The sequence below is a fragment of the Ambystoma mexicanum genome, chromosome 12, assembly GCF_040938575.1.
Source record: "Ambystoma mexicanum isolate Mex_15411 chromosome 12, UKY_AmexF1_1, whole genome shotgun sequence".
Classification (NCBI taxonomy): domain Eukaryota; kingdom Metazoa; phylum Chordata; class Amphibia; order Caudata; family Ambystomatidae; genus Ambystoma; species Ambystoma mexicanum.
The window spans coordinates 110,537,994-110,560,444 of record NC_090936.1 but is presented as its reverse complement, the minus strand read 5'-3'; the positions used below and the strand labels follow the sequence as shown (position 1 = coordinate 110,560,444).

At 50.1% G+C, this 22,451-nt stretch overlaps 1 protein-coding gene across 1 annotated transcript in view; it reads left to right on the top strand.

Annotated features, from left to right (window-relative positions):
- Window positions 1–22,451, top strand: part of FKBP4 (FKBP prolyl isomerase 4) — a 770,108-nt gene that overhangs the window by 270,862 nt on the left and 476,795 nt on the right. The window contains exon 6 of the mRNA XM_069628122.1: window positions 22,006–22,096. Coding sequence (XP_069484223.1) covers window positions 22,006–22,096 — 91 coding nt within the window. The remainder of the gene's footprint in view (window positions 1–22,005; window positions 22,097–22,451) is intronic.

Genomic DNA, 22,451 nt, shown 5'->3' with positions numbered 1-22,451 from the left:
CTTCTTGCTGGTAAGTAAGAGTCTTGCACAATGTTTTAGAAGTCTTGGTAGAATAAGAAGAAATTCAAAGTAGGGCCACAAGCTGGTTAGGCTGGTGAGGTAAAGAAGCTGTTGGCAACTCTACAGAGGCAACCAAGACCAGTTTCCAATGAGGACAAGCAAGGTGGCGCAACAAGAGGTAAATTCTCTGAATTTACAGTCCCTGTAGGTTGAAGAAAACGTGCAGCAGATGACTTCTGTTCCTGTGCAGCTTTGCAGATCCTGCTGTTCCTGGGCCTCAGTCGTGGGGACCAGAGGAATTCTGGCGACTCCTGCACTTTAATGGGACGGTCACCTCTCGCAACCGGCAATCTTCAAACAAGTGGCACTTTGGTGTTTCAGCTCCTTGCGTCTGCCGCAAATAGCATGTTCCTGGCTGTCAAAATTGACTTTCTTAGCATCTTGGGGTTCCGCACTCTGTTGAGGGGGCTCGGTCAGTCCTGCTTCCTGGGAGACCGGAGGTTCTTCCTGGAGCTCTTGGCCAGCTTAAAAGCAACGCACACGATCTGGTGTTCCTCTCCCTGGTTATTCGGTTCCAGTACCAACTGCAGTGGAATTTCAACCAGCTCCAAGAGGATGTCCAGGTGGCTTACTTTGGAGTTGATTGGTCCGACCAACTCAAAGGGAGAAGACGTCCTTTGGAGGGGCTTCTGTGTCGATATGAATTGGGAGTTTCAGCACAGCAGAGCAGTAGGGCTTCACCGGGCAAACCAACGGTCCAGGAGTTGCAGCAGGCCTCCTCCAAGTAGTTCTTCGGATTCCTTCGTCCAGTGGTCGACTCTGCCTTCCAAGCCAAAAAGCCTCGCATTTTATGTAGGTTTCTCCCATTCATTCCAGCCTAGCTGTCAGGTTGTCCTTGCCAGACAGCCAGCCGGCAGTCACCTAAGAGTGCATTTCTGTCTCCTCTGGGATTAAGCACAGGAAGTTTCGGGCACCTCCCTCGCTTCCTGCCCCCGCCAGACATCCTGGAGCCAGAGGCGGGATGATTCAAAGACAAAACTAACAAAGGGACCAAACCTGGTTTGGCGCGCAGATTAAATCTCAAGAAGGACCTTTTCACAAAGAAATGGTGAAAAAAGACCAGGGCCATTTTGACAAAAATGGCGCCCCTATGTGCTTTACTGCAGCTACGACCGCAGCCTGCAGTAAATGCGCAACAAGGTAGTTAAAAGTAAACCACTGCCATCAGCCATTCATCGAGGAACAGTTAACATACAAATTTTACATGAGAAGCTAGACAAAGGGAATACGAAGTAACCCCTCCAGCACCCTATTGTAAGATGGTGTGTGCTGGGTCTAGAAAGTTATAAGTGTAATTAAAGTCAATGTCACTTCACTGCCCTTGGAAACAGTAGTCTATCCAAGAGAAGGTATTTAAACCTTTGGGAAATCTGAAATTGCTGTGCGACACAATTGAAAAGATGATGCCTATGGAATTTGTCAGACTCCACAACCAACAGAAACAGAGTTCAAAATCACATTAAAATACAAGAGTGGGAAGAAAGGTCTCGCTCTCTCCAGGCAAAAGAATTAAAGTCCTAGAGTCCAGCAAAAGGGCTGGGGGTTTCGGAGGTAGAGGGGAATGAGCACATTTCTTAGAACTCTCCCTAACAAGGTCTGCTGGCACACCAGAGAAGGTGACACCATCTCAGAACCTGTTTTCTGCCCCTCAGGGTGGAAAAAAGGGGTGGGAGGTGTGCAAGGAGGTCCTGAATCACTCAGGCCGTGGCCCAAGCCACAGAAATTTTGGCCACGGACGATGAGGACCTGGAGTTCCAACACACTAGGAGGATGAGGAGTCCACATTTGCGATGGGTCCCCTCTCCTCCAGCAGACACAGGGACGGCCATGAACGGCAATCTTTTTGGAACGGGCACCGGGTCCCCGCAGCCTAGGGCATTCCCACTGGACGAGGTGGGGTTGCTCCATTCCACGATCACCAGAGCCTCCAAGATGTTCCCACTTGTGCCCAAAGAAACTAGGAAGGAAAGGTTTACTGTACCAGAGGCGTGAGGCCAAGAAGGCTATCAAGGCGGCACCCCTTCTGAACTACATGTGGGAGGAGGGTCTGGCACTCTTGAAAAACACTTGCACGGCTCCAGCCAAGCGGGGCAGGCTGGAGAAGTAGTACCGGGTGCCGGAATCTGCACCCAAGTGTCAGAGGTCGCAACCATTGCCGGATTTGATGGTCTCGGTGGCCGCGAAGAAACGGTCATCCAACCTGTCCTCGTCATCTTCAGTCACTCCGGACAGCGAGGGTAAGAAGCTGGACGCCATGGGGTGGAAGGTGATTTACACCGTGGCGTCCACCATCAAGTTGGCCAATGCACTGTCGAGCCTAGCCATGTACGACAGGGAGCTGTGGTACAAGCTGGGTCCGATTTTTGGATTTCCTCCCAAACAAGAGAATGGAGGGTGATCGTTCTCTTCCAGGAGGGGGAGGTAGCGTTGGATCACGCCATCACAGTGGCGCTGGAGGTTACCGACACGGGATTCTGGCAGATGAGAAACTGCATCTGCCTTGGTCGCCAAAGCTGGACGAAGGGCACAAATTTCAGCCAGGAGGTCCAAACTAAGGTATTGGACATGCCTTTCGACAGAGATAACCTTTCCGGTAAGGTCATTGACTAGTCCCTACAGGCCATCAAGGCAGATACAAAGACAGCCCATTCCCTGGACACCCTCCAGCAGCACCACTGTCCCTTTGACTCATCCACAGGAAAGTTGGGCAGGTCTTCGAAAGGTTTCTCCTCCTCGTACTGTCCGTTGCAGCACGTGCTCATTCAACTGGGAAGAGGCGATTTCTTGAAGTTACTGGACCTGGAGGATGCCTACTTCCCCGTTCACGGGAAACACCAGAGGTTTCTACGCTTTGTAGTGCAAGGACAGCACTGCCAGTTCAAAGCCCTATCCTCCGGCTTGAAGTTGTCCCCCCAGAGTGTTTACGAAGGGCCTGGCAGCGGCGGCGGCTCATCTGCGTATACGGGGGATTCATGTATACCTGTACCTAGACTGGCTCACCTGGGTCTGCTCGCGAGAGTCTGACACGGAGGCGGCCGTGAAGCTGCCGACGGATCTGGGTTTCTCCATCAATTATCCAAAGTCCTGCATGACAACATTGCAGAATGCGCTTTTTCTGCAGGCTAGACTAAAGACAGTGTCCTGCCTAGAATCCCCATTGGAGGAGAGGGTAGCAGCCATTGAGGGGAAGATGCAGCGGCTGTTGTCAATGAAGTCTGCCATGTTGTGGACCATCAAGTTGTTGCTCGGCATGAGGTCCCGCATCTACCTCATCCGGTTATGCAGCTTACAGATGCAATCTCTTCACACGTTTCTGTAAGAATTTCCTCTGTTGCCTCTACTGCTACAAGCCATCAATACACTGCCAGTGCAGGATGATACTAATCGCCCTGGCGTGGCTGAGGCTGATTTGGTATCGGGACCTTCTCAGCCTGTCAGTGATGCCTCTGATCAAGTTTACCAGTGGTCCTGGATCTTCTCAGCAGAGAATGAGTTGCAATCCTGCTTCATGAACCCGGATCGCTCAACCTGAGGGCTTGGCTCCTGCAGCCCTAGAGTTTGGAGGATATGAGTTACCTGCGGGGAGGCCCTTGCCAGGGCATTGTCTACTTTGAAGTGCTACGGTTTCGCTACATGGTGCAGAAGATTACCCCACTGAGGGTCACGGCCCGGCAGATTCTTCCATATTTGCTATACTTGGCCAAGGCTGGGCTGACGAACGCCTTGATCAAGGTACATCTGGCGGCTATCTCCCGCTAAACCAGGTCTCCAGGAAGATCTTCACTTTGGTCTTGTCAAAGAATTCCTCAAAGGACTTTTTTGTTCTTGCCATCCGGCAAAGGCTCCTGCCCTGGCGTGAGACCTCAACATGGTGCTGACGAGGCTCATGGGGGGAAGGGGAGGGCCCTCGAGCCTATGCAGGCCCTCTCGTTCCTCTTTTGGAAAACTGCTTTCCTGGTGACCATCACCTCCACCAGGAGGCTAGGTGAGATATAGGCCCCATCCTGCAAACAGCCATACCGGATCTTCCACAAATCGAGGGTGGTGCTGCACCCCTCTTTCATGGTGAAGGTTCAGTCCGAATTACACCTCCTGCGAACCTTTGTGGCCTGTTTTATCCCTGAAACCTTTGTCACCGGCGGGCCTTGCACTTGCTGGATGTTGCTCGTGCCCTCAAGTTCTATGTGGCACACACAAAGGGTTTCTGAAGACTTCAGAGCAGTTTGTGAACTTTGGTCCTGTGAACCATGGGAAGGTCTTGTCCAAGTCTTCATCTCAAGGTGGCTCTCCGACTTCATCGTCATCGTTTGGTGAACTGACCACAGCATGGCCGTCGGGGGAGCCCACTCCACCAGAGCGATTGCTGCAACGACTGTGTTCCCAGCTGGTGTTCCCCTGCTGGAAATATGCAGGGCTGCAACATCCAAGTCCATGCATACCTTCACAAGGTTCTACTGCCTCGACAGGGATTCCAGGGAGGAGTACAGTCTGCCAAGCAGTGCTATGGAACCTGTTCACTTGAAGTGAGTCTGTTCCAGAGGTAAGAGTTAATTGCTTCTCTTAAGCCTTGCCACCTCCTGTGGTCCTGTAATGTTGTACTGCTGTGTTTTGGTTATTCATGAGCATGTGAATCCATGCCTGACCCCATACTAGAGAATGAACAAGTTACTTACATGTAACTATTGTACTCTTGCGTCATGTCCCCTTTCCTCCATACTGTATGGACGTCCCTCATGAGGGACAGGAGATGGAACCTTTCACCAGAAAATCATCTTCACCTTTAAATTTAGAGGCGCTTACCTGACTCCTCCCACCTGTGCCACTCCTCAGTCCCCTTTTCCGCGTCGACTGGAACGGGCCGATTTAACCAGCGCTCCTGGGTTTGGCTTTGGCTATGTAATACCATGCGCTCTTCCCTGATTCTTCTCTTTTCTTTTTTCTTTTAGATACTGTCATCAGTCGCCACGCTCCTCACCAGCGCATTTCGACTTCAACTGGCTTCAGCAGGTGTCCAGCCTCCGAGGGGGCTCTTCCCCATAACAGACCTCACGCCCTTTTCCTCTGCTGCCTTGGCCCCGACCACGGCTGCAAAGGTTGCTCTGCATGTGATTCCTTGACACCTCGGGCTCTGAAAAAGACTGGCTAGGTGGAGGGAGCTCTTCCAGACGTCTCCTCCGAAGGACCTCAAGGACTTTGTCAAACTTAGTTGGAGGCCAAAGAAGAGGCCTCTATTCAGCATAGCACCCCACAAGAGCCACTCCTTTCTTAAAAGTGCCCCATCGGGAGGGGCCTGTCAGGCTCTAGTACCAGTGCATGTACAGAGGCTAGTCCAGCCACCGCCCCTACGGCCGAGGGGTCTCCTGAACCTTCCGGGTTTCAGTGCTGAGGGACTGCAAGGTTACTCCCGAGGGACAACGCCCTAGTACCGGTATGTCCGAGGGGGCGGCTTCATGCAGCACTACGGGCAGTTCTGCCGAGGGCATTACGCCTTCAAGGCCCTGGCCTGAGGTGCAGGATGGGCCTTACGCTCCAACACCAAGCGTCTTGGACGGGGCTAGTTCCAGCGAGCCAGGTACCCCGACTCAGGCATGTGGCATGCAGCTCGACATAATGGCCGCTGCGCCAGACAAAATACCTCCTTTAGTAGAGCGGGTCGAAGAAAGAGTTAACATTCCTCTGTCTGGCTTTCAAATCTCTCCATGACCTTGCTCCCCCCTACCTCTCCTCGCTCTTCTCATTTTACACTCCATCCTGTTCGCTCTGCTGACCTCTTACTCACTATACCCCGTCACCATGTGCCTCTTCATGCTTCCGTTCCTTTCAGCTCTTGGCCCCCCTACACTGGAACTCCTTACCTCTCTCTATCTGTTCCATCCCCACCTACACATCCTTCCGAACCTCCTTGACAGCCCTTCTTCACCCCCCACCCCTGGAATTTTCTTCTATCATCTCCCCTGTCCTCATATCCCCTTCTCCTTCCTTCTCACACCCACTGGAATTTAAATCAGATAACTGAATTATTGTTCCTCTTCCCTTGACTACCTCCTCTCCCTTCCTTCTCACCCTTCCCTCACCTCCTCCATCAAAGGAAACTGTTCTGCATATTGTTTCACTGGTTTGTCTCATGATTGTAAATATGCTTCTTCCATTATTGTACCTTATATTGTAAAGTGCTTTGGATTAAAGCGCTATATAAACCTAATAAACATAATAAACACAAAATGTGGGACTGTGGTCAACCAGGTACATGGCCTACAGCTTATCCATCAGCAGCGCAGCGCAGTGCAGGTTCCCCCTGCATCCCAGAAAGTGTGCCCTGGCCCCAGCAGCCCTTGGCCACTCGTCAATATCTCCTGCCGCCTCCGAAGACTGGTTCTTTGAAAGGTTTCTGGCGCTGATGCAAACACACCAGATATGGGGTCTATTCTTTGTGATGCTGTCGGGGACATGCTCCCTCAGGTCACCCACTGGTACCCTTAGTCATTCCTCCAATGTCTCTGGTGCCTCAGGCCCCAGCGCTGCCCATGCTTTTTATGCCGGCTCCTGCTCTGGCCCTCATGCCTCAGGCGGTTCCACAGGCTCCGGTTCTCACACCGCAGCCCTCGGCGCCCAGTACCCCTCCACCAGTTCTGGATCCTCCAAGCAATCAGGCGGACACAGCTGAGGAGGAGGATCCCGACACGCCATCGTCAGCGAGGGCCTTCCATGAACGCCTTGCGCCCCTTGTGGATTATCTGGGCTTTCCTCGGCCCGAGATTGAGCAGCCCGGGAGGGGGCGCTGGCAGAAGTCCTCACGCTAAGGCCTCCCTCCAAGACTGGGGTCATGATGCAGAAGGAGGTTGTCGCCTTGGCCAAGAAGGGGTGGCTGAAGCTGCACTCGGCCCAGCCTGTCAATCGGCACCTCAACACCAAGTACAGGCAGATAGAGGGGGGATACACTCTTGCTTTTGGCTCCTCCGCAGTTGCACTCCTCGGTGATCGCTGCGGTGTCATTCTAAGCCTCAGTCATCCTCGGCCACCTTGTCCTTGACGCTGCTAGGCAAGGAGGAGAAGATCTTTCAGGTCTACAGGAAAAAGCTGTACTCCAATGCCTCTCTGCACCTGCGTTTAGCCAATGCCATGCTGACAGCTGCTAACCAAAGGCTCTGGCGGAAAATCGCAGACTTCCTCCCAGAACTCTGGCCCAAAAGCCAGACTTGCTTCAAAACTGGACTAGGGAGACGCCAGGCTGGTAGCGTCCTACATCATGGGGTCCTCAATGACCCATATCGATACCTCTGGCTGGGCCATCTGCATCGCCACGGACATGAGAAGGATGGCCTGGCTCTGGGCTACTAAGTTCAACCTGGATGTCCAGGAACGCATATTGGACCTTCCATTCGAGGGTAGTGACCTCTTCCACTCCTCGAGTGTCTGTAGGGTTCCGAGGCTTCCAGGAACGGAGGTCCAGCAACCTGACCGCTCTCCGACATCGGCATCTGAGGAAACAACAAAAGTGGGTGGGGGGGCCAAGGGGTTTTTCCAATCCCCGTCGTCCTCCTCAGCCTCAGAGGGTAAAAAGGTATGACAAGCCCCTCCGGGTCCACATGTCTCCAGTCGGGGGGGTTGGGAGGGGCAGGCTTAGAACACATGCAATTTTGGCACCAACATTTTTCGGATCCCTGGATCCTATCTGTAGTCTCCACGGGGTACCGCCCATCGGTCCCTCCTCTGCTCCCTAGTCCCCCTCCTCTCCCACAGATTGGGACAGCAACTCTCTTGGCGGAAGTCTGGTCGCTCGTAGAGAGCCAGGCAGTGGAAGAAGTCCCAGCCTCCCAGAGAGGATTGAACTTCTATTCCAGTATTTTCACCATACAGAAGAACCAGGCTAGCATGAGAGTTGTGTTGACCTTTCCACCCTCAACCTTTTCCTAACTCTACAAAATTCAAGATGGTTACGCCAGTTCTCATTGCAGAGACACCGAACAGGGGAGACTGGATGTCTCCCTGGATCTGAAGGACGCACATCTACATGTCCCGATTTGGCAACTTTATCGGTCCTTTCTGTGCGTCGGGATCATGGGCTGCCATTTCCAGTACAAGATTCTACCCTTCGGCCTCAACTCAGCCCCCAGGGTATTCACCAGACTGATGAATGCAGTGGCAGCTCTCCTCAGGGCCCAGGGCTACAACATCTCCCCCATACCTGGACGACTGGCTCGTCCGGGCCTCATCTCCGGTGGCGGTTCTTCACACCTCTTCCATGCTTATGATCACACTCCACTACCTGGGGTTTACTATCAATCTCAACAAATCTCAGCTGCAACCCACGCAGAAGCTGACCTTCCTGGGCCTCATCTGGGACACCGGATCAGAGAGGTTGTTCCCTTCAGAGGACAAGATCACGGCCATCATGAGCTACTACTCACTTCCTCTCCAGGACTGTGACCTCGGCCTGGTGGTATCAACACCTACTGGGCATTATGGCGGCGGTCCTTCTGGCCGTCCCCCACACGAGACTCTGGATGAGGAGACTGCTGCTCCACTTTGCAGCTTTCTGGAATCAGGAGAGGGGTTTACAATCGGAGTCTGTGGACATTCCCATGTCTCTCCGCCCTGACCACCTCTGTTGGTCTGGACTTCAACCTACGACAGGGCAAGCCTTTCCAGCAGCCTCTCCCTCAGGTCACTGTCACAACAGACTCCTCTCTGGAGGGTGGGGTTGCCACTCTGGACAACCGGTGTCCCTGGAGTCTGGGCCCGGCAGGAGTCCCACATCAACTGGCTGGAGTTGATGGCCATATGGCTGGCCCTTAAAGCCTTCCTTCCTCTCCTAGAGGGCAAGACGGTACTTATCCTGACGGACAACTTCACCAGCATATACTACGTGAACAAGCAGGGGGGTACCAGGTACTCCGCCACTGTGCAACCTGGCTATCAGCATGTGGGAATGGGCCCTGGAGGACATCTACCTCATTGCTGGTCACTTCCCGGGGGAGTTTAACCTGCAGGCGGAGAGACTCAGCAGACTGGGGGCAGACAATTACAAGTGCCAATTGAACGACCTGGTACTAGAGGAAATATTGCTCAGATGGGGGCATCCCCAAGTGGATCTGTTTGCCTCCCACGACAACAATGTCTGCAGTTTGCCTACTGGCAGGGCTCCGGCTCCCTGGGCGATGCATTCCACCTACAGTGGAACTACATGTGGGCGTACGCCTTCCCGCCCACCCCCCTGGTCCACAGGGTAATCTGCAGGATAAAGCAATCGTGTCACCTCCGCGTCATTCTGATAGCTCTCTGGTGGCAGGTGCCACCGTGGTTCTCCGAGCTGCTCAGCCTAACGGACAGGCCTCCCATTCACCTACCGCTGGGCCCAGCTCCGCTCCATACACAGCAGTGGGGCCATGGTTCTCCACCCTGAGCCTCACAAACTAGCCCTTGCAGCGTGGTTCCTGAGCAAGTTACTCTGAAACACTTGAACATGTCGCAGGCTAACCTGGACATAATTCAGGGCGCCAGAAGCAAAGCTACCAGGAGGCCAATACAAGAGCAAATGGTCTAGATTCTGTCATTGGGCCAGCTCTAAGGAGATCGACCTGCTCAAGTGCTCTTTGGATGATATCCTCTCCTTTTCGGCACACCTCGCACACTCCGGGGTGCAAGTAGACACTTGCTGCACCTACCTGGCAGCAATAGGTGCCTACAGAAATTCATAGGGTCTTTTTTTCCTTCCTCTAATGCTGTGGTCAAGCAGCACCTGGCGTGCCTCCACAGACTCTCCCGTCCTGTAACGAGGCCTCACCCAGTCTGGGACCTCAATGTGGTATTGGGCACTTTGGCCCACAGACCATTCGAGCCAATGGCTTCTGCTGACATCAGGTTGGTTACCATAAAGACAGCTCTGCTCGTGGGCCTCACCTCAGCTCGCAGGGTCAGCGAGATCCAGGCTCTTGTGGAGTCGGAGCCCTGCACCACTTTTCAGAAGGATACAGTGGCTCTCCGTACACACCCTGATTTCCTACCCAAGGTCCCATCCGCCTTCCACCTTGATGAGGTGATTGTTCTACCTACTTTCTACTCCGATCCCAATGTTGAACCTCGGTCTTGTATCGCCTCGATGTCAGACGCACGCTGAAGTATTAATTGGACAGTACCAAGGATTTCCGCAAGTCGGATGCCCTTTGTTAATTTCAGAGGGGCAAGGCCAGGTTATCAGGCCTCCAAGGCCTCCATCTCTAGGTGGATGGTTGTGGCCATCATGGAGGCCTATGAGGGGCAACACAGGCCGGTTCCGACCAATCTGCATGCCCATGCTATCAGGGCCAAGAGCACAGCTATTGCCTTTCAACGCCATGGGCCGTGGCAGATCAGTAGTAGGCCGGCCACCTGGGCTACCCCTCAGTGTTTTGCCAGCACTACTGTCTGGACGTCGCCTCTAGGTCAGACGCAGCTTTCGGGCAAGCGGTTCTCAGAAACCCGTTTGCTTAAGGATGGTCTCCTCTCCACCCTGGGGCTACACTCAGTTGTAATCGCCCATACAGTATGGAGGAAAGGGGACAGGACATAAGAGTAATTTAGTTACTCACCGTAGTGACTAAAGTACTCTTAGTCCATAGTCCCCTTTCCTCCATCCGTCCCACCATCCTCCCCCCTAATAATACTGGTGTCGTTAGGCAATGTTGCATATTGTCGACACGTCAATGGGGACTAAGGAGTGGCGCTGGTGGGTGGAGTCAGGCGAGCGCATGCTCTCAGGGCCGCGCCCCCACACGCCTCTAAATTTAAAGGAGATTTTTCTGCTGAAAAAGGTTCTGTCTCTGTCCCTCGCGAAGGACGCCCACACAGTATGGAGGAAAGGGGACTATGGACTAAGTACATTAGTCACTACTGTGAGTAACTATTAACTTCTCCAGCATGGGTCTGGCATGTATTCACATGCAAACCCTCTCTGTTCCCTCTGCCGCTCTTCTTAGTCATACTGCCACTTTACATGCTACCAAATCTGAAGATGGCTGCCAGAGCAGGTGCTTGGGGAGAGGATTGAAGCAAAAAGAATTGTCGGTTTATCGGCCCAGTTACTACTGACACCAGGTTCCGTACAGCAAACTTGTGACAAGCTCTGCAATCTTGCAAGAGACGTGCCCACGGCGACCCCAATGCCTTACAGCACCGACATGACGGTGCAGTGAAGACTGGCAGCCCGTCCCAAAGATTACTACTTACCATCCCCTGACACACTGGTTGGCTATTCCATATTGCTTCGCAGCAAGACTAGCAAGCTCCCGCTACAGGCACACAGCAGGAACAATACTGGGTCCTACCACAATTCAATAGGATTGCATGCCCCCACAAGAACCCTCAAGAGGTTGTGGTTATTTGTTTATTTTCACCTTCACTCAAGCTGGATGCAGAATAGGAATTTGATGCACATTACCTCCTCCTGATGAAAGGTCTGTATATATGACTGTTTGGAACTGAAAAATATCGAGACTAGATGTCTCTCTATAATGACAGAGCCATAAAATCAACATTAATTGTAAAGATACTAATGACAGCAATCAATGATTTATAATTTCCTGCCTTTTTTCTACGTTCCAATTGAAGGTTAGCCATTTAATGGCTTTGTCACAAAAATTCTTTTTGATAGATGTTTTGAATTGATGTGTAATGATTTAGTACTTGTTTTATGAATGTCTCAAATTAAACTTTTTGTTAATTTTTTCCCCCTTTGACCTGTCCTTTTAAGTTCTATTTTTCAATTCCTAAAGAAAATCTCACCAGACCTGTTGATGCCAGTGTTGGTAGTACATACAACTATAAGTAACTTATATCTGATCTAATTTTGTCCATATTTAATACGGAACAGTAGTATTCAAAACAACATATTCAGTGTGGAAATCTTCCTTTTAATCTTCATTTTAGTTTGTTGTGCAGAGGCCGTCACAGATGCATTTCGGACCTCAGTCCTTCATCAGAGCGATGTCTACAAGAGCAGTATGATGCATACATTTTAGCACATGATCTTGTTAATTATACAGAATTCTCAAAAAGAAAATGTAATCTGAATAGTGATAGACAGAATGACATGATACCTGGTCTCTATTGGAAGATTTGGAGAAATCTGATTTCACCTTTCTGTGAGGTGAATTCCTGCTCAGTTGCTTATGAGGAAGGAGTATATGTGTGAGCCTAGTAAGTATGTGGCTCAAAACAAAGGCTAATCAGTTTAAACTAGGGTGATCCAACGCATGTTTGAAATTGACATAATGATGAAGCGCATGCACCCAAAAAAGTACAAAATACCCCCCCAAAAACAGGGTACCTTACCACAATCCAACCGCTTGTGCCATATAACTGGGGCTGCAAAGATTCTTAATCTTAACGGTCCTTGCTTCACGCTGTTAATATGGGCTCTGAAAAAAATTGTCATATTATACTATTTAGTTTTGAAGGTTCATTGGGCACCATATGGTGAGAGACAGACTACTGCTATGCTGGATAGTTCTTGCCTAGCTAATGTGTTCGAGCTCAGACCTTTGTGCAGCCAGTAATCAATGTTTGGGTTCGATATGCTTTGGTCTGCAACTGTCCAGGTGATATGCGATACGTCAGTAGAGCAAGTATTAATGGAGGTCTGTCAGTAGGCTCGTCCCATGCTGGGAACTGGCTGTGGCGTTAGTGCAAATGCCTGACCGTTAATACGAATCTTGATGTGCTGTTGCTAGCGGATCGGTTATATGGGTAACCACACACTTAAGCGTTAAAGTATCTCTTGGAGAATGTGGCGCATCACTGCCTGATGATGTGAATCGAAGTTTGTCATTGTCATGTATAGAGCTTGATTTAATGAGTAAATGTCCGTGGCACCCTCTAGAGAGGTATTTCGCAAAAAAGAATAACTGTTCTCGATCGGCCTAATGAAATGAGTGAGATTCCAGTGAGCATTACTTTGGTTGCACTGGATATGTTTATGGAAATGTGGTGAAGGGAGAAGCCTGTCATTGGAAGGGCTCAGTATGATCCTGAGGGGGACAGTCATTGGTTTAGAGAAGAAATAAAATGTGTAAGTGAAACTGTTTTTCTTTTTACCTAGGATTCCCAGCAAGACATGGAATATTCATGAGCATGTGAATCCATGCCAGACCCATGTGGACCTTAAACGTTTTTGTACTGTGAAATATAAAGTATTGATTTATTACCATTTGTTTGTAATTCAGAATGACCACTAGGCCAACGGGTTTCGAGAGTCACACTATACATTTTGGAGTTTAAAAGTAAATGGAAGCAGCATCTTTCTTAACTGCAATACACCCATCTTGGACCTCTCCCCTAATCTATGGTCCGATCGCCATCGCCTTCATGGTACCAATGCTCAATCTCTTCCTCCAGCGAACACAAGATGCTCCCGTAATATCACGAAACAGCGACTCCTCCCTGTCCTCTGTTGACTGCACCCTTGCTTTAGCCGCACTTCCATCTAATCATTTAAATTTGGTTGACACCTACAATACTACCATCCTGCCAGCCTTTGATGCTATCGCCCCACTCAAACTTTGCAATGCTAACCAACTAAACATTTTAATTCCTGGTTCACACCTTGTCTTCAAACCATGCGACCCAAGAAGCACCTTCTTTAAAAGCAACTGGCTATAATACCCTTCAATAGCTAACAAAATCAACTTCATACATTTCTCTAAGAAACACAGGCACGCCATCCTCGCAGCCAAAGCATCTGCCCTCTCCAACAGGATCTCAAAAGCGAAGTACCAATCACATGAACTTTTCTCTATCCTACGTGAATTTGAATCACCCATCACACTTATTACTAACTTCATCAGAGAGGCCACTTGTTGCCAAAATATCCAAGATTCCCTCACCAACAAAATCACCACCCTTCAGGAAGAAATTGAAACTAAGAGATCGTCCATCCTTGCGAAAATAAAGATGGAGCCTGGTCACCTTTTGCCCCCCAACCCCATCCCCCTCTGACACTGCAGCTTCACCCTTGTTACAGAATCAGAAATCTCCACGCTGATTGTTAGTATGAAGCCCTTTCGCTGCCAACGGGACACCTGTTCAACTCCCCTCATGAAGGACTGTGCCACAGCCCACACCACCATCATCACTGCAGTCTTCAATTCTTCATTTGCGAACAGTTTCATCCCACCTAACCTCAAGGAAGCGTGGATCTCACCACTCATCAAAAAAGCCTCCCTTGACCCCCACCATTCCTAACTACAGGCCCATTACAACAGTTCCTTTCCTGCTAAAGATCCTGGACCGCTGCCTTCATTCAGATACAAGCCTACTTGGAACTACATAAAATCCTCAGCCCACAGTCAGGTTTTCGCCTAGAGCATGGCACTGAATCCGCCCTCCTGGACCTTGATATGATATGGCATTTATAACGCGTCTATACACCAGTGTTTCAAGGCGCGACGAGGCAAGGGAGGGGGAACCAGGGAGGACAGACAACGATCTTACTAGGCCAGGTGTCATTCAAACATGCAAGTGCATGGGAAGGAGGGAATAGGGAAAAGTGCATGGGGGACAGGAAAGTGCAGTACATGGCATAGTAGAATAAATAAGATAATAAACTGCCAGATGGTGGCAAGTGCGAGGTAAGTGCACATACATGCTGCTAGGGGGGCTGTAGGGATACAGAAAACAGTCCCAGGGGGTGCCAGGGAGGCAGTGCAGGTGTGCAACTGGCGGGGCCTGGGCCCAAGAAGAAAGGGTGACCAGGTAACCCGTGCAGTTTCACCCAGAATTCAGCAGGGGAGAGAGGGTGAGAAAGCGGAGGCAAAGAGGAAGGGTTTGAGCTGCTTCCGGAACCGGAGATGGTTCTCCAGTTTCGGGGAGGCAGGAAGGCTGTTCCAGAGGGAGGCCCCTGATGAAGAGTCTACCACCAACTCGTTGCTTGGAGAAGCGACTGACCCTGAGGGAGTTGGAGGCGGATGAGCGAAGAGCTCGAGAAGGAAGATATTTGGGCAGAGCGAGTTGAAGGTATTGCGGCCCCAGGCGGCCTTGTGGACAATGCATAGGGTTTTGATCTTAATCCTTGCAGCCACTGGGAGCCAGTGCAGAGATTTCAGTCCTGGAGAGATAAGATCCCTGGGCTTGAGGCCAAGGATAAGTCTTGCAGTCCTGTTCTGGATAAGTTTCAGAGGGCAGAGAGTAGAGGCAGGCAGATTTAGATAGAGGCTGTTACAATAGTCCAGCTTAGAGAGAACCTGGGCTCTGGAGACTGTGAGCTTCTGGAGGAAGGAGAGGAAAGGAAGAATACCTCTGAGGAGGTGCAACTGGTAGTGTGACTTCTTAGAGACGTCCGAGATGTGAGGAGAGAAGGAGTGTGGAATCGAAGATGAACCTGAGGTTTTTAGCTTTGCAGGTGGGAGCAGGAAGAGGGCCAAGAGAGGCTGGCCAGAGAGCTGCAGGGAAGGAGGGAGTGGGTGTGCCGATGAGTAGAATCTGTCTTACTGGATAGCAGACAGTCCGAGATGAGGGAAGGAGAGGAGGCGGCCAAGGGTAGCCTGAAAATGAGCTGTGTATCTGCATAGCACTGGAAATTATGCTTTAAAACCAGTTGGATGACATCTGCGAAGCTGACGACCTTGCCCCCTCCTCCCCCCTTACTGCTAGATCATATGGCAGCATTTGACCTGGTCAACCACCAAACGCTCTGTCACCACTGTACTACAGCAGCCAACATTTCTCGTACAGCCACCAAATGGATTGCTTCATTCCTTCCACCTTTCCAATTCAAGTCCCTGTGGAGTCCCACAGGACTCCTGTGGATCACCCACCTTGTACAATATCTATACAAAACCACTGTTCAACCACCTCGATTCTCTGGGTATCTCATACACAAACAATGCCGATGATACCCAGATCTCCCCCCCTTTCAAGCAACTATGACCAAGATCATATTGCCAGAATTTGGCACCATTCAAACCTTGATGGTCACACACCAACTCTATCTTAATGATGACAAGACTGAGATCTGGATCGTAGGCCCCCTGTCAAGTTTAGCCAAGCTTGGCCCAGCCTACTGTGCCTTCACCACCCCGGTTTCCTCTGCTGTTAAAACACTAGGCGTCATCTAGATGCAAGCCTATGCATGAACCCGCCATGTTCTCAGCTGCACATACCACAAAACTCTTGAACGCATACAAACACTTCACCTCCTCACAAGACTGTCTGACCATATCCAGAGAAGTAATTATCTTTCGAAGGGATTGTGTCCTCCGACGTATTCCTTATCTTTGATAATTCGTCTCCAGCTTGCTGGCCTCGGAAATGTTCCCTCTGTAGAGGGTGCTGCGCGTCGATGTCCGCCGAGTCGATGGCCCTCGACAGGCACCGTATCGGCGCCGACGTCACCATGCCCATAAATAGCCATGCGCAGCGTCCGTTCCTCAGTTCTGTTTTTCCATGCTTCGTGGGACCTCGGAATATCGTTGCTCAGTTCAGTCACATAAACCTCTATTTCCTCGATAAAACCAACTCGTTCTCGATGGCTTCATCCGAACCGACGACTCCGCGGTCCGGCTTCAAAAAATGTTGAGACTGCGGAAAGAAAATGTCGATAATGGATCATCAAAGGATCTGTTTGTGGTGCTTGGGAGTCGAGCACCATTGTTCGGAGTGTGAGGACTGCATGTCCATGACGGCGAAAGCCTTGAAGGAGCGCAAGGAGAAGCTCGAGAGAGGTAAGTCCGTCAAAATCTCCTTGAAAGTTTCTTCGGTCGAGGCATTCGTCTCCTCGCCGTCGAAAGCATTCCCATTCTAGGTCTCGAATTAGCTCTCACCACTCGTCGAGATCTAGACACTCAAAGAAGAGACGTCGAAGATCCCCTTCCTCATCATCTTCTGTTTCCCCAGAAAGGGTCTCCTGCCCCACAAAACACAGCTCTCGGGCTGAGTGGGAGGAATTCAGGAAGAAAATGCTAAGCGTCTTCAAGAAAGCGGCCTCGACCCCCTCGAAGACAGCTGAGGGTGATACCCTGGGTGAAAAACCCAAAAAATCTAAACGTTGCGAGTCGTTGCACCCGGTGAAAGAGTCCACCTGAGAGCGCCCGAGACGCATGGATCGACGCCATTGTCAAAGGGTTCTTCGACGCGTCGATTGAATAGACGCCATCGTCGACGCCGATAAAAGATAAAAGCACGGCTGCTTCACAGCCAACGGTTATACCCAGAGCCTCCAGCACGACGCTGAGAACGTCGTCGACATCCTCGAGTAGGATCCCGATCCTCTCGAGTTCTTCGAGGCCTCTTCCAGTTTTCTCGGCACCTTCGAAGCCTTTCACATCGGCGTCTACGACATTGACGTTTTCTCGCCCAATAATGGCGAGTTTGGCTCCTTCTGCTTTAGAAATGGGGTTTACACCATTTCCAAGGTCAGAGTACCCCAGATTATCTTCAATCTATGAAGAAGGGGAGGATTCTGACCAAGAAAGACCCTTCGTGCTGCAGAGGACCACACCACCTGTTTGAGAGGATTTTACCTCTGAGGAAAGAAGGTTGAAGGACCTACAGGAATCATTACATGAGGCAAGTGGGCTGGACACTTCCCCAGAAGTGGAATATGTCAAACTAGACCCAGGGGAACATGCCGAAACCCCCTATAGAACCCTGATGGCAAGAATTATTGAATTCATGGGTTGGTCTGCGCCTTCACCTGTTTTTCAACAGGATGACCTTACAGACATAATAGACAAAGGTCCACAGGAGGATCCTGTGGTCCCTTTCCATATAGCCTTACAAAGGAAGATTTCATCAAATTGGGAAACTCCTGAGGTTATCCCTGCAGTCAATAAAAGATTGTCAGCCAAGTATAGGGTAGCTGCGGCTGACCCTGAATATTTATCAAAACACCCGACTCCAGAGAGCCTGGTGGTTCAAGCGGCAACTTCATCAAGCATCAGATCCGCGTACCCTACTGTCCCACAGGATGGAGATGACAAAAGGTACAATTATATGGCAGTCTTTTCTGCTTGTAGTATGGCGTTGAAGTCCATCAACGCCACTTGTATGCTCACCAGGTTGTCACACACTGTGGGAGTGTGCTTCATCAGCGGCTGACTGCATACCGGAAGGAGAGGAAAGGGAAGCCTTCCTTAACATCATTAAAGATGGCAAAGATGCCATGTGCAAATCTCTTCAAACTGGCATCGATTCCGCTGACATTATCAGCAGGGCCATGGCGGCAAGTACTACAATCCGCAGGCATGCGTGGTTGCGAAAGTCTGGCTTTGCTCCAGATGTACAGGCCAGACTTTTGAATATGCCCTTTGACGGCTCTTCTTTATTCGGTAAAAAGGCTGATGACAGTCTGGAAAAGTTGCAAGCATCTAAAGCAGCAGCAAAATCTTTAGGAGCTGCAATCCACCAAACTTCTTTTCGCCCCTCAGGAACGTCTGGGAGAGGAAAGTCCTTTCGCTATTATTCCGCATTCGGGAAAGACAGCTGGCTCAAAGAGGCCAAAGGAGATCCACCCGAGGTGGACGGGTCAAAAGTTCTAAGGCCGCAGCAGCAGCAGGTGCCTCTTTACCCTCAGCATCTGCATCAGCCGCGCCCAAACCACTCTGAGGTCTTTCCACACAACACCTGTAGGGGGCAGGTTAACTCACCATCTGACGGGATGGCAGGCTATTACGTCAGATGCTTGGGCATTGGAGACAGTTGCCCAGGGTTACTACCTACTCTTTCTACACATCCCTCAGAGTCATCCACCGGGGCACAGCTCTCTAAAAGTTCCAGATCCGCTCCTCTTGCAGGACATTGTAGACCTGCTAGAGAAAGGTGCCATAGAACCGGTACCTGTAGCGTAGAGGAACAAGGGCTGGTACTCCCCCCTACTTTCTCATACCGAAGAAGGACGGAGGACTGAGACCCATCTTGGGCTTACGAGAATTGAACAAGTTCCTCAGGAAGGACAAGTTGAAGATGGTAACTCTCTCTCATATCCTTCAGGCCCTCCAGATCCAGGACTGGCTGGTATCTCTGGACCTCCAGGATGCTTATTTCCATGTGCCAATCCATCTCAAACACAGGAGATACCGGAGGTTCGCAATTGGCGGCTCTCATTATCAATTTTGAGTTGTGCCATTTGGGCTGACCTCCGCCCTGAGGGTCTTCACCAAGCGAATGTCGTTAGTGGCTGCAAGACTAAGGAGGGAAGGGATCCACGTCTACCCCTACCTGGACGATTGGCTGATCAGAGCTGTATCTTCGGAACAAGCTCAGATCCAGCTAGATTATGTCTGCCACGCAAGGTAGCCCACGACCTTCAATGGTGGGCCTATCCAGAGAACATCTTGAAAGGAGAACTGTTTTGGCAACCATGGCCGAAGATAACTGTAGTCACAGACGCCTCACTCACGGGGTGGGGAGCCCATGCCAACGACTTGACCATCAGCGGTCGTTGGTCTCCATCAGAGTCCAGGCTACACATCAACCTATTAGAGCCGAGAGCGATCAGACTAGCGCTGAAAGCTTTCCTGCCATCAGTACAGGGGAGAAATGTCCTGATAATGAAGGACAACACGGTGGCCATGCACTACCTCAACAAAAGAAGAGGCGTAGGGTCACTGCCACTGTGCAGAGAGGCAATGCAGCGCTGGTTTTGGGCAATTCAGGAAGGAATCTCTCTATTGGCAGTCCACCTAGCCGTAGAGAAGAATGTGACAGCGGACGCTCTAAGCAGGCAGAGCAGTCTCCTACGAGTGGGAGCTAGCTCAGGAAGTCCTTCAAGAGATCTTCGCCCTGTGGGGAACCCCTCAGGTGGATCTGTTCGCCACCAGCACCAACAGGAAGTGCGATCTGTTCTGTTCAAGGGAATTTCCCCCGAGAGGAGCTCTAGGGGACGCGTTCGTAGTGGACTGGGAGTTCCCACTCCTTTACGCGTTTCCACCAGTCCGTTATTCCTCAATTGATCAGGAGGTTGAGAAGATTCTGGAAAACCATGATCCTAATTGCCCCGGACTGGGCCAGGAGAACGTGGTACCCGGACCTTCTGGATATGTCCATCTGCCCTCCAATCCGTCTTCCACTCAGAGAATCTTCTCTCGCAGAAGGGAGGTCAGGTTCTCCATCCAGAAATAAGAACCCTCAACCTTCACGCTTGGCTTTTGAAAGGTTGAGGTACAAGGATTGGGACCTCCCTGATGATGTCATGGAGGTGTTGCTTTCGGCCAGAAGGCCAGCAACAAAGTCTTTATACCGCTGCCGTTGGAATAAATTTTGCAGCTGGTGTATAGAAGAGAATATCGACCCTTTTTCATGTGGTACACCAATGGTGTTTTCGTTTCTACTCTACTTGGCAAACTCAGGCCTTCAAGTTGGCACTGTAAAAGGCTATCTCGCAGCACTTTCAGTCTTCAAGCACACTGCGGAGGAACCATTGTATTTCAAACTACCCCTAGTAATAAAATTTCTCAAGGGATTAACTAATGTTTATCCTCCAAGACCATTCCAAGTTCCCTTATGGGACTTAAAGTTAGTCTTAAATGCACTAATGGGTACTCCCTTCGAACCACTCCACTCTTGTTCGCTGAGATTTCTCACTCTTAAAACTGTCCTATTAGTAGCACTAAGATCTGCTAGGAGGGTGAGCGAATTACAAGCTCTATCTTGTAAACCCACCCATACAATTTTCCATAAGGACAAAGTTGTCCTACAGGTGAAGCCTAATTTCCTCCCAAAGGTGGTTTCTGAATTTCACATCACTCAGGAAATTACCTTACCTTCGTTCTATCCTCCTCCCCATCCGGGGAAAGAGGAAGAAAGGCAACATAGGCTGGACCCAAGGCGAGCTCTAAGCTTTTACATCAGCAGACTGGCTCGGATTAGGCAAGCAGACCAACTGTTTGTAGGATACTCCGGTCACAAGTTGGGACTACCCATAACAAAACAGACCATTTCCAGGTGGATTATTTTGGCCATTCGGGATGTTACAAACTGGCAGGGAAAGAGCCACCCCAGAATCTTAGGGCTCATTCAACCAGGGGTATCGCTGCCTCTTTGGCCCTCCAAAGAGGGGTACCGGTCCGAGACATATGTGCGGCTGCCACATGGTCATCCGCACATACATTCACAAGATTTTACAACCTGGATTCCTCCACTAGTCAAGAGACCAGATTTGGCAAAGCTGTATTACATTCGGTTCATTCCTAAAAGGGATACATGACATTACTCCCACCTCCAATTACATGCCACTGCTATGGGAGTCTATCAATGATGAGGAATACGTCGGAGGACACAATCCCTTCGAAGAACAAGTTACTTATTACCTTGTAATGTTCTTTCTCTGCAACCCCTTACCTCTCGCAGAGGATCTCCAGAACAACTTGTCTAGACCAACTAGACCTACAACTCCGCGTTTTAGAAACACACTAGAGCAGGAGGCTCCAGGTTCCCAGTCATTGCTGCACGATTATGGACCAATTTACCCTCTCACCTACACTCTGAGCCCTTGTTCTGGCCTTTCAGAAAACAATTGAAAACCATCTTATTCAACTGACATCGCATTGTCCACACAGAAAACACTTGAAAACGTCCTGCCGCTTTTGACACTGTGCCTGACAATGAACTGTGGTAACTATTCACTTTCTACCTTCCTTCACCCCTACTTCCTCTCCCCCTCTTTTCGTAACCAGCGGCACAATGCCTGTGGGTTCTGTGCGCTCTACAAATGTAAAAGAAAAATATATATATGAAGTATTGACCTAATTTGGCATGTTCTCAACCGAATTAGTTTGTATTCTTTCCCACTTGGGCAGGATGTGGGAGTTGTATGCTTATCTGTGTTTTCCCATTCTGAATAATTGGTGCTACAGGTGAATTGATCAGTTCATCATGGGTGAAAGTAGGATTAAACACGGTATGTAATCTCATTGTTTTTCAGGATCGCTTCAAAGCCTGCTGTCATTTACTAGAACTTTTTTTTTTTCATGCCAGGTATGGGTTTGGTAGTGCAGGAAGTGAAAGATTCAAGATCCCACAAGATGCTGAACTGCGATATGAAATAAAACTTAAAACCTTTGAAAAGGTAAGGTAACATTGAATGGTGGTTTCGATGTATTGTGTTTTATATTGCATACTATTTCACCTAAGGAAGTGCTACAGGGAGGCCTTTTGCTTTTGAGGTGGTTCTAACGCTATCCTGGTGCAAAAATATCTTTAGGATGGTTCCATGTAATTTCACCGACAGAAATCACTTCAAAGTGATTTACTTTGAAGTGATGAATGCGAAATTATACAATTTTTTAGCTTGGTTCCCCCATGCCTTCCCCTTCATTACTACCCCACACAAGCCTGTTAGGCAGAAACCTGTGCAGTTCCCTTAGGGACCACTGCAAAAGGCTTAAGACTCAGGTGTTGGCAGTAAACCCAATTGGTAGCAG